The 15,385-nt window shown below is 55.8% G+C and overlaps 1 protein-coding gene across 6 annotated transcripts in view; it reads right to left on the reverse strand.

Moving 5' to 3' along the window:
* Positions 1-1,522: 1,522 nt before the first annotated feature.
* NRG2 (neuregulin 2) overlaps positions 1,523-15,385 on the reverse strand; it is a gene marked incomplete at its 5' end in the record, with an annotated part of 180,151 nt that continues 166,288 nt past the window's right edge. For 4 of the 6 annotated variants that reach the window (XM_081230487.1, XM_081230486.1, XM_081230483.1 and 1 more), the window contains 5 exons: positions 1,523-2,358; positions 5,221-5,448; positions 6,314-6,441; positions 6,805-6,928; positions 9,073-9,175. In XM_081230487.1, coding sequence (XP_081086613.1) covers positions 1,590-2,358; positions 5,221-5,448; positions 6,314-6,441; positions 6,805-6,928; positions 9,073-9,175 — 1,352 coding nt within the window. In that variant the 3' untranslated portion in view covers positions 1,523-1,589. Of the gene's footprint in view, positions 2,359-5,220; positions 5,449-6,313; positions 6,442-6,804; positions 6,929-9,072; positions 9,176-13,015; positions 13,040-15,385 lie in introns of all 6 variants that reach the window. The other 2 variants (XM_081230485.1, XM_081230484.1) reach the window with 1 other exon arrangement.

Below are 15,385 nucleotides of genomic sequence, written 5' to 3' on the forward strand. Positions count from 1 at the left end.
CTGCTTCAGTGCCAACCTCACAACCCTTCCCTCCTCACCCACCTAGGCCCGGAAACTCTTGCCTCATTCTGGCCCCTGTAGCTCCAGGGCAGGAACTGGGCCAGGGCTCTGAGGCTGAGCTCGAAGCAGAGTAATCTGCATCAGCCCCTTGGCCAGGTTCCCCAGCAGCGGGGGGCGGTGGGTGGGGAGCTGGGGGACACCTTGTGAAGTTCTTAGAACAGGGAGGAGGGCTGGAGTCTGTCGTGGGAGTCGAAGGCAGGGAGATTGAAGGGAGGGTCTCTTCTCCCAGGGACTGCTCTGGCCCTCTCCAACCTCCACACCAACATCCATCCATCTCTATCACAGGTTTTCATCCTCTGTCTCCCTCCTCACCTGGGGGCTAGGCACACGCAGTCAAACATGAGTTATTTCTGATTTTATTTATAATATAAAAATGTTCAAGTGTCAACAGTCAGGTGTTTGGACATTTCAAGGGGCAGGTTTCCCATTTGCTTAGGATTTTTTTTTTAAACAATTACCTTTTTGACAAATCAGCAGTGGACCCAGTTTTGGAGGGTGGCGAGGTCAGGGCTGGAGAGGGAGTGGAAGTCATGGGTGGGCTAGGGGCTGGGAGTTGGGCTGTGAGAAGGAAATGGTGTTACTTTATTGCTAAGAGGGGACTCAAATACACTGTCAAGTGGCTCTTCTCGGTCCCAGCGTGACCATGCATCCAATCTAAAGAATCTGAAATGCAAAGGACATGCAGGCGTAAAATAGAAAAGACGACCTGTAAACGAAGGTGCTGCAGAGGACGGAGGGGCGTCCTGGAGGCCATAGGGGAGGAGGAGCCACGAACATTGGGGCCCTGGCAGAGCTGCCCCCTCCCCCGGCCGAGGCTGTTGGGAAGACCTCTTTCTCAGTGCCCCCCTCCCTTAGCAGCTGTGAGGAGTGGGGAGGCCCCCCTCCCCATTCTGGTTGCTGTCGCTGGGCCTTAGTCTCCCCCTGGACGTTACCTGACCCCAACTCTAGCTTCAAATCTAGGATCCCCGCCCTCTCCTCAGGGGGCCCAGGACTCCAGATCTTGCACTGGGGCAAAGCTACTCCGGACCTCATGTCGTTCGTTGGGGCCCCCAGCCTCGTGCCCACCCGAACCCAATCCCGCAGCCTCTTCTCTCCTGCTTTGTCTCACCACCACCACCTCCCACGACCCCCGCCAGCTTGGGATCCTACATTCCCCCACCCCGCAACCCAGACTTCTCTCCAGGAGCTCCAGATTAGCGTACAGCAAAAGGCACCACAATATAGGTTTCTATTAAAGAGTCAAAAAATTGGCCCATCTCTCTTTTTTTTTTGTTGTTTCTTTTTTTTTTCCGAAGCTGTAAATCAGGATGTCACATATAAATAGTTTCCCTATAAAAACGTCTTTGCCGTTAGCTAGTATTATAAGACAATTTTTGCTAAAATGAAAATAAAACATTTTGTTATACCTTTTTCCTTTTATAGAAAATAAAAATATTTTTATTTCTTTTTTTCCCTCCTCTCTCCAGTCGGCGGTCTCTGTTCTCCTTAAAGACAGTGGGGCGGGCGAGGCGGAGGGGGCGGCGGGGGCCCTAGAGGGGCCCCGAGTCCTGCTTGGCCCGCGGGGGCGGCCCGCGGCTGTGTCTGCTGCTGGCCCGCGTGCTGTGGCTGTCCAGGGAGTAGTAAGTCCTGCTGTCGGCCGCCGGGCAGAGCGGCGGCGAGTCCGAGCGCAGCGCGTCGTGCGCCGCACGCAGGCCGAGGAAAGGCGTGCTCTCGGCCGCCAGAGCCCCGTCCGCGTCGTCCGCTTCGTCGTCCGAGGCGGAGGCCGAGCCGCCTCCCGAGCCGCTGCTCAGCGACAGCGAGTCCCGCGCCGCGCGTGCGCGCTGCGCCGCCAGCCCGTTGAGGCGCGAGCGGCGCCAGCGCCGGGGCCCAGCAGACGTCCTACGGGACGCGCCGCGGGCGCGCGGCCGCGGCGGCGGCGGGGGCGCGCACTCCTGCGTGGTCTCGTACTCGTCGTCCTCGGGGATGCGGAAAGGGCTGGCGGGCAGACTGCCCAGGCTGCCGCCTAGGGCGCAGGCCCCGCGCCGCGGCCCCGGTCCCGCCGCGGGGTAGTAGTAGCTGTCGTAGCTGCGCTGCATGTCCGCACCGGTCCCGGGCCCTGGACCGGGGCCGGGGGGCGCCGGGTGCCGCAGGAGCGGCTGCTGCTCCGCCAGGCGGTAGCTGATGGGCGCGGCCGGCGGCAGCGACACGGCGTGCGCCGAGTTGGGGGACGTGATCTCGAAAGTCGGCACCTGCGTGGCCAGCGAGTAATGGAAGTCCACGGGAGAGAGGCGCGCGGGCGTGGTCAGGGCCGACACATACCTGCGGGAAGAGGCAGAGACGTGAGCCGGTGGCCAGGGGATGGGGCGGACCTGATGCAAAGCAGCGGTCTTGCCCAGGATCCCTCTTGCAAGAACCATGCTGGTATTCCTAAATGACCGTAATAAATTTCCTTAATTTCTCTGAGCCTCAGTTTGCTTATCTGTGAAACGGGAGTAACCACAGTGCTCATTCCGTAGCGTTGTTGGATGATTCCATAAACGTATCAGTGGTCCTTGGCTGTGGGGATGCTCACAGTCACCGGTGTTCCTGAATGGTTACTTTGGGTGAGGCTAAGGCTGGGGCATTTTACATGTGTGATCTCATCTAATACAGTAATTCTATAAGAGGCTTCTGTTAGTCCCGTACTACACGTGACGAAACTGAGGCTCAGAACATTTAATTGACTTATTCAAGGTTCACACAGCCAGGAAGTGGTTGAGCTGGGATTTGAACCCAGGCCAGGCAGGAACCAGAACTCATACTGCCCAATTCCTCATTCTAGTCCCTGCATTCAGCCACCCCTGTGACTTGGACTTACCTCCCCTCCGGGACAGTTCATCCCATGGCTGATGGCTACAGTGGGGAAATATATTCCTTTTTAAGTTGAAGCTAAAAGCTGCCTCAGGGAAGTGACTGTTCCCACCTCAGGTAGGGCCCTCAGCCCAGAGCTCACAGTTACCAAGACCCCACTGAAGTGTCTCTGCTTGGGGCTGAAGACCACCAGTTCCTTCAAAAGTTTGCCCTTGCTAATATCTCCCACTCTGGGTCCCAGGCACCTGTCACTTTTCTTTTTCCACATTTCCCTCTCTGAGTCAACCGGCCTCTTGCCCAACCATTATCCACCTCAGGACAGGGACCACCCACCTCCCTGCCTCTCTTCCAAACTGTAAAGCTGGGCACCTCATTGCTCTCCGGAGTCCCCATTACTGTTTTTCAGAATCATCTGACTCCCCTCTCTTCCCTCTCCCACATGCACGTCCATCACGTCCTACCCATTTCCTTTCTCCTGGAATACCCTCCACCCCGCTCCACTCCATCCTGGGACTAGATGTTCACTCTGGTCATTCCCCCGCCCCAGGGTCTTTCCTCCTTCAGCCTATGAAATTCCCAGAACAATCTTTTTTTGGCCACGTGGCATGTGGGATCCTAGTCCCCAGATGAACCTGCGCCCCCTGCAGTGGAAGCGTGGAGCCTCAACCACTGGACTGCCGGGGAATTCCCTCCCAGAGCAATCTTTTAAAGTCATATCTCTGCTTTAGGAGGCCCTTCCTGCTTACCCACCCAGGGCCACTGGCCATCTGTCTGGCCCCAGCTTGCCTGTTCAGGCCCAGCTCCACTCTCCTCACAGCGCACCCTGCTCTAGGCGCCTCACCAGCCATGTCCTTAGTGCCTCTGCTGGAACAGCTCAAGTTGTTCCCCTTGCCTGGAAGTCTTTCCCCGCCTTGCCTCTCTACCTCCCATCCATTAAGGCCGGGGTCCCCAACCCCCAGGCCGCGGACCAGTACCCGTCTGTGGCCTGTTAGGAACCAGGCCGCACAGCAGGAGGTGTGTGGCCAGAGCGATTGAAGCTTCATCTGTATTTACAGCCACTCCCCATGGCTTGCATTACCGCCTGAGCTCCGCCTCCTGTCAGCATTATGGTGAGTTGTATAATTATAATGTAATAATAATAGAAATAAAGTGCACAATAAATGAATCATCCTGAAACCATCCCCCCGCCCCCATCTGTGGAAAAATTGTCTTCCACAAAACCGGTCCCTGGTGCCAAAAAGGTTGGGGACCGCTGCATTAAGAAGTCCTATTGCTCTTGTTACTACTGATAACCATAGCTCCACCTAGTGAGCACCAGCGCCATGTCAGGTAAAAGGCAAAGAGCCTTTGCGCATGATTTTAGGGTGGCCTTCATAAGAACCATGCAGGATAGGTGTAATGCTCCCTGTTCTATAGCTGAGGAAACAGGCACAGAGGTGATCAACCTGCCCCAAGTCACACAGGTGGTGGAGCTGAGCTTGGAAAGGTTGCTTGGAAAACCTAGCTGCTCCCCAGAGCCTGCCGTCAGACTGGGTTTCTCTGCCCTGGTGGGGTGTCCTATGCTTAGCACTTTCCATAGGCAGCTGTGAGCTTCAGTGGTTTTGTGTCCATGACCGGCATGGAGTAGGCTGAATTGAAGCCTTCTCCACCCCAGCCTGGAGTTCCTAGTACCATGCCCCTTTTTCTGCTCTCCTCCCACAGATCCCAAGTGCCAAGGGGAGAGCAAGATGGAGGCTGGCCCCCTGCAACTCCTGGCTTGGAGTCAGGGAAGAAGGGAAGGTTCCTGGTTCTCACTGCATTCATTGCTCAGGAACCCAATGGCATCTTGATCCATGGGGGCCTAGTTGCTGATACTTCCAGGGCCTTCAGGCATTCTTGGCTCATTCCCATCCTGCACTCATCAGTTTACTCACAGACGGCCTCCCCTCCCACTCTTCAATCTGCTCAATCTTGCTGTCTGTTTCTCCTGGGACATGGGGCCTCTAAGAGTAGGGCAACTGTATGTTCTGGTTTGTCCAGGCCAGACCTTGTTTGCTCCTGATGTTCCACTGCAATTATTAATAACATCCCCTTCTACTCTGAAAAGTGTCCTAGTAGAACAATTAAATGGTCATAACACACCAGGGTCTACTAGCTGTAGTCCCAGCCTGTCATTAACATGTTGATGACCCCAAGCAGACCATTTAACTTTTCAGGGACCTTGCTTGCGCATCTAGAAAATGGGGATGAGGCTCTTTGGAGTGTTTCTGAGGTGACCTAAGGGTCAGCCCTGGGTCAGTGGTGCCAGCTCTCTGGCTACGGTGGCGCACAGGTCACAGGGTAGGAACTGACCTCTCGCTGTGTGGGGAGTCACGCAGGGAGTCTATGGAGTCATGGTAAGGTGGCACAGCAGCCCTGCGCTGCTCCTCTAGGCTGTAGGCTGCCGCCCGCCGTGCCCGCGCCTCCACACACGCTGGGCTGTTGCATTTGCTGGTGCCCACTGATGACAGCATGATGCCCGATTGGGAGTCGGAGGTCAGGCTCTCAGAATGTTCCAGGCTCCACGTGTGGCTCTCATGCCTGGAGAAGCCAGGCGGAAGTGAGGTGAGGGGTCAAGAAGGGGCTGGGCAGCCCAGCACGTGTGGTCCCAGGCCCACGCCTTCCCTGGCTCTTCATTCCATCTCAGGCCCCCTCAGCTCACTGCCCTTCACTCTGGGCTGAGGTGTAACATCATAAATGCCAAACCCCGATTTTGGGAGAAGGAGAGCTGGAGGCCCGAGGATGGGTGAGCTGCAATGTGCAGAGAGGCCTCTTCCTTTCCTCTCTGCAACCAAACTCTCCTTAGCCTCCCTGTCTGGGACCCTCCCACTCCCATGGTACTTAGCCACTTGCCTTAAGAGCCCAGCCCCAGTGGCCAATATATGGGGACCCTGCCTATTCTGTGCTGCTCCCCAGGGAAGAAAGGGGCCAACCATGTTCTTTCTTGAGCTGTCTGAGTCTTTGTCCTTGTGTGGACAGGCCTCCCTACCTCTGGAGAGGAGGCTAAGGTGGACTAGGTTCATGTGGAAAACCCAGGAGAGGGCGTCAAATAGCTGTGGGTATTTGAGTGAGCAGGCACTTTATGCCAGATGAAGTGGTGCTGATGAGGGCCAAACAAAAACCAAATGTTAGGTGGGAACACAGTGATGCTGTTGTTCCTCTGGGGCTGGTTTAGACTAGAAAAGGGAATCCGGTCTCTTGAGGATCTGGATGTACGTTTGGTGGTGGGTTCTGGTTTGAAGCCCCCCACCTCCACCCTCCTGCTCACAGGGACCCTCAATACAGAGCCCAGCCTGGCTGGGGAGCTTGGTGTGTGTCCCCAGGCAGGTGTGTGGTGCACATGTGCACGCCCTGAGGGTGTGCATACAGGAGTCTGCAAGGCTGCGTGGGCCTTGGTGGTGCCCACCTGTGGCTGGAGGTGGGCGTGGCTGTGGAGCAGTGGTGAGAAGGAGAACAGGAGTGGCTCCCAGAGAAGGTGGTCTCTGTTTCCCTCCGGATGACATGGTCTGTGGCTGGCACGTTCTTGGAGATATACTGGAACAGACAGAGGGTTTTTTTTTTGGGGGGGGGCAGTTAGTGACAGATGACCAAGTTGACCCTCCTTCCTGGTGGGCAGGGGAAGCGAGGCAGTAAGCTCCAGGTTGCAGGGGCGGTGGTGGTCCACTGGATAAGCAACTCGGTGCTAGGGCAGCAATGGCCCCTGGAAATCAATCCCCCGACCTCCCTTAAGGAAGTGGGCCAAGTGAGGCTAAGTCATCCTGGTGAGGCAAGGCTAGGCTAGCAGGCAAGGCTGAGCACAGGATGGGCCGGCCGCCTCCCTGGCCCATTCTTGCAGGGGGCATAAGAAGGCGGGCTACACAGCAAGGGGTCAGAGTGGGGCCTGGGAACACCACTCACGTCTGCCATCTGGATCTCCTCAGGGTCCAGCCGGGGGTGGCTGGGCCCATTGGCCAAGCTCCGGTTCTGGTGGGCTGGACACATGTTCTGTCGAAGGTGGTTATGCATCTGCTTCCGCTGTTTTCTGCACAGGGGAAGGTGCATTAGCCTGACACCCCCTCCCCGCCTCCCCTGACACAAAGTATGAGCTTCCCTAGCTGTTACTCCAGGGAACTAGTCTACCTGGGCCGGGACTGCCGTGGCAATCTCCTGCTACTGCTCTTTCCTGTGCTCAGGCTGCCTTCAGCAAGGACCCCTTCAATCAACCCCCTACATCATCACTACCACCTGGAATTCAGCAGGACCTGAGCGTAGTGGTAATGAGCTTCTGCTGAGAGAGCAGAACTCTACTACTTTCTAGCTGTGTAACTCTGGGCAAATTACTTAAACTATCCATGTTTCACTTTCCTCATCTGTAAAACGGACTGATCATCTACGCATTCCAAAGACCACTGAGGATTAAGAGTAGATAAAATATTCAAGCACAGTGCTGGCCCACTTCATGCATTCATTTATTTGGTATCTATTGGGTTTTTACTACGTGCCAGATGCTGTTTTGGAGCAGAGGAGACAGATATGGTTCCTGCCCTCATGGAGCTTGCAGGCCAGTAGGGGAGGCAGATGATAAACACATAAACAAATAAACAAACAAGATACTTTCAGCAAAGTGCTATGGAGAAAATAAAACAGGATGCTGTGGTCAGGGAGTCAAGACCTGTGGGGCTACTTCACTTCGGCACCTATTAAGTGCTCAGTACACTTGTTTTGTAATCAACAAGTTTAATCATGTCACTCCCCTGTTAAAGCCCCTTCATTGGGCTTCAGAATCCTGTTTCCTCTCCCCAGCCCTGTCTCTCACTGCCCTTTCCCCTCCCCAGCTTGCTGCATCCTTGGAGGGCTTGTTTCTGATCCTATACTGTGCCCCTCTGGCCTCTGGGCCTTTGCATCCAATTGCAGCACATTCTCTGCCTCTTCACCTGCTAACTCCTGCTCATCTCTCAGACCCAGCTTAAATGCACCTTTCTCAGGGAAACCCTCCCTGCCCTCTAGCTGAGGTTAGGCACCTCTGAAATACATCCTGTAACACTGGACCTCTTGCTTAGAGCACTGGCCATGTGCCTGGTACAGGGCCTGGTGTCCAGCAGGCATTGAATGAAAGTTTGTTGAAGAAGTAAGTAAATGTAGTAGGGGTTAGAACATGGGGCTTGCTTCTCCCCCCAGTTCTTGGTCTCAATTTTCCTATGTGGGCCCAGTCTCCTCCTGTGGGCTCCCTGAACCCTAAACCCCAAGGCTGGCAGGGCCTTAGATCTCATAGATAGGGGCAGCAGGAGTCAAGACCCAGGGGCTCAGTCCCCCAAATGGTGGCTATGCCCAGACTCTTGCTTTCCACATAAGAACAGATATGACAAACTCTTTCTGTACCACATCACTCTACAACCTGCAATGGCTCCCTGTCATCTGTAGGATAAACCCAGGTCCCCAAGCTTGACATTCAAGGCCCTGTGGTGCCATGCAGGTTCCAGCTGTTCTTTTAGACTCGTGCACCTTTTTAAAATTGACCCCAGCCCTTTGCTCCAGCTAGCCTGGGCTGCTCAAGCTCCATGAACACAGCTGATCCTCTCCCGCATTTGTCCTTTAGCTTGCACTCTTCTACTGGAACTGTCCAGCCCCTTTCCTTGCTCCAAGGTTCTGATGCCAACTTTCCTTTGCCCAGGAGTGGCCCAACCCCATCTTCTCTGTATTCCTGCTTGGACTGCTCCTAGGTGGGATTAGGCAGTGCCCTGTGAGGTCTCTTTTTCCCCTGAGAAGGTGCCTCCCTCTCTGTGCTTGCCCACCCCCAACACTGCCCCAGTGCCTGCCGACTGGACAGGGCAGATCCTCCCTCACAGGACCCTCTGAGGTACTAGAGGATCACACTCACTTTATAGATGAGGACTCAGAGAAGCTCATCCGTTTCCTCAGGGTCACAGGAAATGGCCGAGCTGAATTAGAGCCCAGACCTATCTTCTTCCACCGCCTGGGCTTATGACTGTTCTCGTGCAGTCCTCTTGGGCCTGTCTACCCGCCCCCCCGCTCCTGCTTCTTGGACCAGCCCTTTGGCCCCTCACCAGCTGCAGAAGGGGGCAGAGGGGCATAGGAATGGGGGAGGCTCGGCCAGGCATGGTGCGGTGAGGAGAGCCTGACCCCACAAAAGCCGTCCCTGGTTGCTCTGAGTGCCCGACAACTCACTTGGTCTTGCAGTAGGCGACCACGCAGACGATGCCCACGACCAGCAGAGCCACGCAAATGCCGGTGATAGTCAGGACCCTTTTCTGGTACAGCTCCTCGGCTTCTGCAGAGGTAGAGGGCGTGAGGGGGCAGGGTGGGAGGCAGACCCGTAGAGACAGTGCTGCAGACCGTCCCCCTGCCTCGCAAACCCCGGGCTCTCTCCAGCTCAGGTGCTGCCCAGCTGCAATCCATCTCACCCCTCCCCAGCCAGTTCCCTCCCTCCTGCTTTACTGAACTCCACCCACCTGTGGATCTCATCACATCACAAGTGACTACCCCTGAGTTCACCTTCCCAAACCCGTGCTCTGCCTGGAGCATGTGAGTGGAAAATGCAGGGGGATGGCTGGAGGAGGTGGGATGGAGGTGACGTTCCCAAGGTCATAGGGGAGGGCAACCCACTATGGCCTGGTGGCTGCAAAGAGCCTTGATGGGCTGGGGGAAGCTGGTCTTCATGGTGGTGAACATGAAGACCCTGGGCAAAGGCCTGGCTGGCTACTCTGGCTTCCTTAAGAAGGTGGAGAGTGGCTTGTTCTGGGCTGGAGACAGGACATGAGGCCCAGAGGCTGGACTTAGGAGGGATGCCAGGACCAGGAGCAGGGACAGAGCAGACCAGGCCCACAGAGGCGGGAGAGGGGAGAAAGGCCTTGGTTTATCCCTGCAGCTTGGTCAGGGTTGTGGCCCTGGCCCACTCCAGCTCTCCCCGTCTCTGCTTGTCAGAGACCCACGAGTGGCAGCACAGCTCCCTGGCGCCTAGGACAGCCCTTGTGCTCAAGGAGCAGCCTCCACCCTTCTGAAGGAGCTGAGCTAGGCTGGGCCTCAAAGCCCTCAAAAAGACCCAACTATCCCCTCTACCTCTACTTCCACTTTTTGGCGGGGCAACCCCTACCCTTCTAGAACAGAGAAAGCCTGGAGGAAGCAAAGGAAAAAGGTGATAGCACCAGACATGGTCAAGGCCTACAGCCTAGACACCCCGCCCTTGCTCCGGCTCCCATCTGCTGGCTGGCCCCTCCCCATTGCTCCCCTCCCACCAGCACAGGGATAAGTGGGGGCGGGACCCAAAGCCTTGGTGGAGCCCTGGGCAGTGTCCCTAAGCCCCCAGGCTTGCAGGGTCTCCTGTGGCAAAGGTAGGCCCAGCAGCAAACACTGGGTACCAAGCCCCAGGCACACATACCTGGAGGACTGTGCCCGTCTGACACACAGACAGACCCTTCACAACAATACACTCGGCCGCCACGCACGTGATCGCGCCCACTGACAGTCATGCAGAGTCTTGAACAAACAGCCCTCCACCCCAGATCCCCACCTCCAGGCTCTGCGGTCCTCGTCCTGCCTCCGGTTCTCATCCCCAGCCACGCCTCAGTCCTCCACTCAGGCCTCTGTCTCCATCACTCCTCTGAGACCGCTCTGGTCATGGTCACCAACAACCCCCCGCTGCCAAGTCTGTGGTCATTCGCTTCCCTCTCAGCAGACTCCTCCTGCTGGGCCCACTTCCCGGGATGGTCTTCACTCCTGGGTTTCCTCCCCCTGCACTGGCTCATCTCTCTGTCTCAGTTGCTACTTCCCCCTCTTCCATGTGGGCTGCAGGGTCCAGGCCCAGAGCTCTCAGGCTTCTTCCTCTCTCCACCTGCCCTTTCTCCCTCCGTCATCTCACCCAGACTCAGACTTGAAATACCATCTGTATGCAGCCGAATCTCACGTTTCTCTCTCCTGCCCTGACCTCTTCCGGAGCTCCAGATTCCTACATCCAAGGGCCATGGCCAAGCAGAAGCACTGATTCCCCACCCTCGTTCCCTGCTCTTCCCATCTCTTCAGTGGCGACACCACCTTTCCTATTATACCAGCCCCAGACCTTAGAATCATTCCTGGTCTTCCCACCCACTCTGATACCTGATCCATCAGCAAGTCGTCTCAGCTCTCCCTCCCAAGTAGATCCCAGATCTGACCACTTCGTCCCATTTCCACTGCTTCCAGCTTCATCCAAGATGATGCCATCTCTCACTCGACAGCTGCCCGCTTCTGACTGGTTTCTCTGCTTCTATTCCTCCACACCCTGTCCCCTCACCCAGTCTATCCTCTGCCCCAAAGCCACATTGATTTCCAACCATAAAGCAGATCATTTTACTCCTCTGCTTAAAAACCCCCAGTGGCATCCCCCTGCAATTTGAATACAACCCAAAGCCTTACCATGGTCCACGAGGCCCAGGGTCACCTGGTCCCTTCCTCTAGATCCCACCTGTAGTCTTCTTCCCCATGTCTGCTGTGCCCCAGAGGCACTGGCAGTCTTTCCATCCATCGAACAAGGCAGGCCCATCCACATCATCCTTAACTTGCTGTGCCCCCTGCCTCAAACACTCTCCCCTGATTGTTTGCAGGGCTGGCTACTTCTCGTCAGGTTTTAGCTCAAATGTCACCTCATTGGACAAGGCTTCCCTGGCCACTTAGCTAGAGTAGCTCCTCATCCCGGCTAGGCGCCATCCCATTCCATTTTATTTTCTGTGTAGCACTTACCCCCACCTGCTATCTTTCTTGTTTGTTTGCTGTCTGTCTCACCCTGTGAATCTGAGCACCAGGAGGGCAGGGACTCTGCATGCTACATCGCCAGGGTCTGGCCAACTCTGGGGTTCAGTAGAGGTTTGTTGAGTTGGTGTGTGAATGAATATACAGACCACCTTTACAGGCAGTCACATATTTACATACGCTCACACTTGCCTCCGCACCCACTGCTCATGCTCAACCCTTAACAACAAAGATGTTCCACTGCACCCCTCCGTGGGCTCACACCCTGCACTGAGAGACCCAACAAGGTGTAAACATGTCAGCCCCCCATAACAACACAGACACGCACACCTACAGACTCCCCCCCTGCACCCCCTGCCATGATCACACAGACACCACAGACTCGGCCCCTCTCCTCCCCACCCTGTCACAGCAGAGAGACAGACATACTCTTACACATAGACGTTCAGCTCCATCTTCTGAGAATAGCTGATGGTGGCTAGGTGGCCGGGGAACTAGGGCCTCCCCAAATCTGCCACGAGAACAGTCTTTTCATAACTGCAGGCTCTGCACACATCTGGGGTCTGACCCCATCGAAGGCTCAAACCCTCTGAGCCCCTGCATCTCTCCTGCTATATGTGTGGACCAGGGTGGAGCCTCCCAGCACAAAGCCAGAGAGCTGGGAAGACTGACCCCTCAAAGTCCCTTCCTGCCCAAGGCATCTTCCAGGGGCCAGAGGACAGTCAGGAGTGGGACGTGAGGTTCTGAGCTGGGAGGCAGGAGGGCAGGCACCAGAAGCCAGCCCACCGTGGACCCTTGCTGGTGTTGCCCACAAACACATGTGCCACCGTGGGGACAGATCGTGAAGGGAGTAACAGCCTCAAGCAGATGGCAAAGCCTGGCAGACAAACACGGGGCAGGCGGCAGAGACAAATGGGTGTTATCAGCTGCCAGCCTGGTGAAGAATGAAAAGCAATGGAAATGGAAATGGGAAAAGGAAGGATTAAGGTCAAATTGAAAGGGATGCCTCTCTGCACAGTTCTCCAAACCAGGATTCTGTGGCTTTCAGACACCTGCTCTCCGAGGGCTCGTCTGGCCAACCCACTGGGTTGCGCACAGCTCAGGGGTCCCACTCCCCTCAGAGTACCCTGGTGACTGGCCCCAGGCAAGGGGGCACTACTGTACAGTAGTCTGTATGCCAGGGTGCTCTGCTGTTCATGAGCTTTTCTTGTCTCCCCCAAATCAATGTAGTTTATTACAGGACATCCTGATGGGGACAGGGGGATTTTTGAAATCATCCCTTTTCCATCTGGGGGAAAAGGAAACCAAACATCCAGCACACATGGTGTCAGAGGCTGTGGAGAGGGGCTGTGCGGGTGGCGCTGACCGATACATAGAGGCTCCGTACCCTTTAGTTCAAATCCAAGGTGCTCTGGCAGTGCAGAAGAAAGGAGGGTCAGAGAGGGGAAGGGATGGAGGGAGAGATACAGAGAGAGAGAGATGGGGGAGGGGGCGGGAGAGAGAGAGAGAGAGAGAGAGAAACGTTGGTCAGGACTCTTCAGACACCAGCAGCCATCCTGTGAGGTGAAAGCAGGTTAGTGGTGTCCCCTCCCAGCCTCCTGAGCCCCTTCCCTGGCACCCAGTCCCCAGGAGCCCTTGACTGGGGTAGAGAGAGGAAATGTTAGGATCAGCAGGCAGGGCAGGTTCTTTAGAGATGAGCTGTGGGGTTAGTACCTGGTGGGGAGGCAGAGGCGCAAGAGTCAGTTGGCAGATGTCCCCAGAGAGGAAAGGTGAGTGGGGGCAGGGGGCGGAGGAGTCCCCATCCTCCCCCTCCCAGCTCCAGTGCCAGGCCTTCGACCCTTTCGAGCCCATCCTGGAGACAGCTTGCTCAGCCTGAGCTCATTCATGGGGCCCTTCTTTCTGTTCAGAACTAGGGCTTGGGGTACCCAGACCGGCCCCTTGTCCCTGTCCTGCCCCCATGGGCCTCACTGGCCTGCCCATCTCCTAGGAGCCAGGCATGGAGGCTCAGAGTTTGTATGGAGCAGGACTGGGGAGGGGGAGAGGCCCCAGGCAGCAGGTCACTTCTCCACTTGACACCCCCAACACCCTAGAAACCTGCAGGGGCTAGGCCTCGGGTCCCAGCCTGATCACACGACTTAGGAGAGAAAACTGCAACTTGGAGAAAGAGACGAGTGGGTTCACCTGTGCCCCCTAAATGGCAGCCAATTGCACTCTTTGAAGCTGGATCATGTTGTAAATGTGCAAATTCACGGGTCTTCGAGGTAGACACCCAGGCCATCGAAGGGTTGGATAAAAGGGCCCTGCCCGAGGGTCAGCTCTATCACTGACCCGCTGTGCGACCCATAGTATCCTGCCTATCTGGCTCTCAATCTTTCATCAGTTAAATGGGGATCAGGCCTGGCCACGGGATCTCTGAGGTCTGCAACTCAGCTGTCCTTCAGAATCATCCAGACCAATGGAGCCAGGCTCTAGGGTGGGAGCTCAGAAATCTCCCCAGTGCTTTTGAAAAGCTCACCTATCATTCTAAGGTAACAGCCAGCACCTGATTGCAGGCCTCGAGTCTTGCAAAATTTTTTCCCTAGTTTGCTGTGTTCATGTGGGCAAGTCATACATAGTCTCTGTTTCCTCATCTGTCAAAAGTGCCTGTACACAGTGAGAGCAGAAACTAACACATTTTAAATCAACTAGACTCCAATAAAAAAAAAAAAAAAAGACGGGCGAGGCAGTGTGCAAGGGCTTGCTCCACTGCCTCCGCACGTGCACAGCAAGTTCCGCTAGACCCAGGCGGGAGGTGGAAGTGTGTTCTGATGCTCTCATCTCCTGCAGAGGGAGCGGAGCACGGGGACATGAGCAGGAAGTCCTGTGCACTGTCTAGCTCTGGATCTCTCCCCTGCTTCCTGATAGGGATTCCAGAGGGTTATGCAGTTGGAAAAGGGCAAGACAGTAGGATGGCTCTGACTGAAAGAGCCTTGAGGAAGATCCTGGGGCTCTGACCCCCAGTTCCATGCAGAGACCATACCCTTGAAGCACGAACCCCAGCTCTTCTAAACGTGAGCCCTTCTGTGCACGCCTGTTAAATATGAGGTTGCGGGTGATGTTGAATGTGGTTTCTTTGCAGTCTTACGCTTACTGCTTGGAGGTAGGAGTCACCATAAGCACAGCAAGTCCACTCCTCTCCCAGGGCCTCCCAGGGCTGGCCAACTGTGCTAAACAGGCAGTACAAACTTGACAAACTGAAAGGGTCCTCGGGGGCAACTCTCACTGAGCAGTTAATCCCGTAGCCCCAGGGACCCTCCAGGCAGCTCGAAAGAGCTCACAATGTTTGGATATCCAGCCAGGTTCCCCACAGAGAACAGCCCAGCTTGACCACAGCACCCCAGACACTAAGAGAACTGTGGTTCACAGAGCTGGTCTGGGCTCCACTTTTGGTGGTGTTTGTATTAGATGAGGCAGCTAGGGCCCAGTAGTGCTAGGACACTTTCCCAAGGTCACATAGCAAATTAGGAGGCGGAAGGGAGACTGGAGGCCAGGTCTCTGGTCTCTTGGGGCTAAGCCATGGCTATTCCTGCCCACTGAGCCCCTGGGCAGACCTGACTGGCTAGTCCTCAGGACAATGACCATCTGGAGAAGTGAGCAGGGCTCCCAAAGCCATTTAAGAGTTTTCTCCTGTATCACTCCTCTGGGAACCAAGTAATAGCAGCAGCAGCTTTTGGGATTCCTGACTGGCCTCCCCTCTGAGTCAAAGGCCAGTACTGTT

This window comes from Mesoplodon bidens (genome assembly GCF_964165515.1).
Source record: "Mesoplodon bidens genome assembly, chromosome: 4".
In the NCBI taxonomy this organism is placed as follows: domain Eukaryota; kingdom Metazoa; phylum Chordata; class Mammalia; order Artiodactyla; family Ziphiidae; genus Mesoplodon; species Mesoplodon bidens.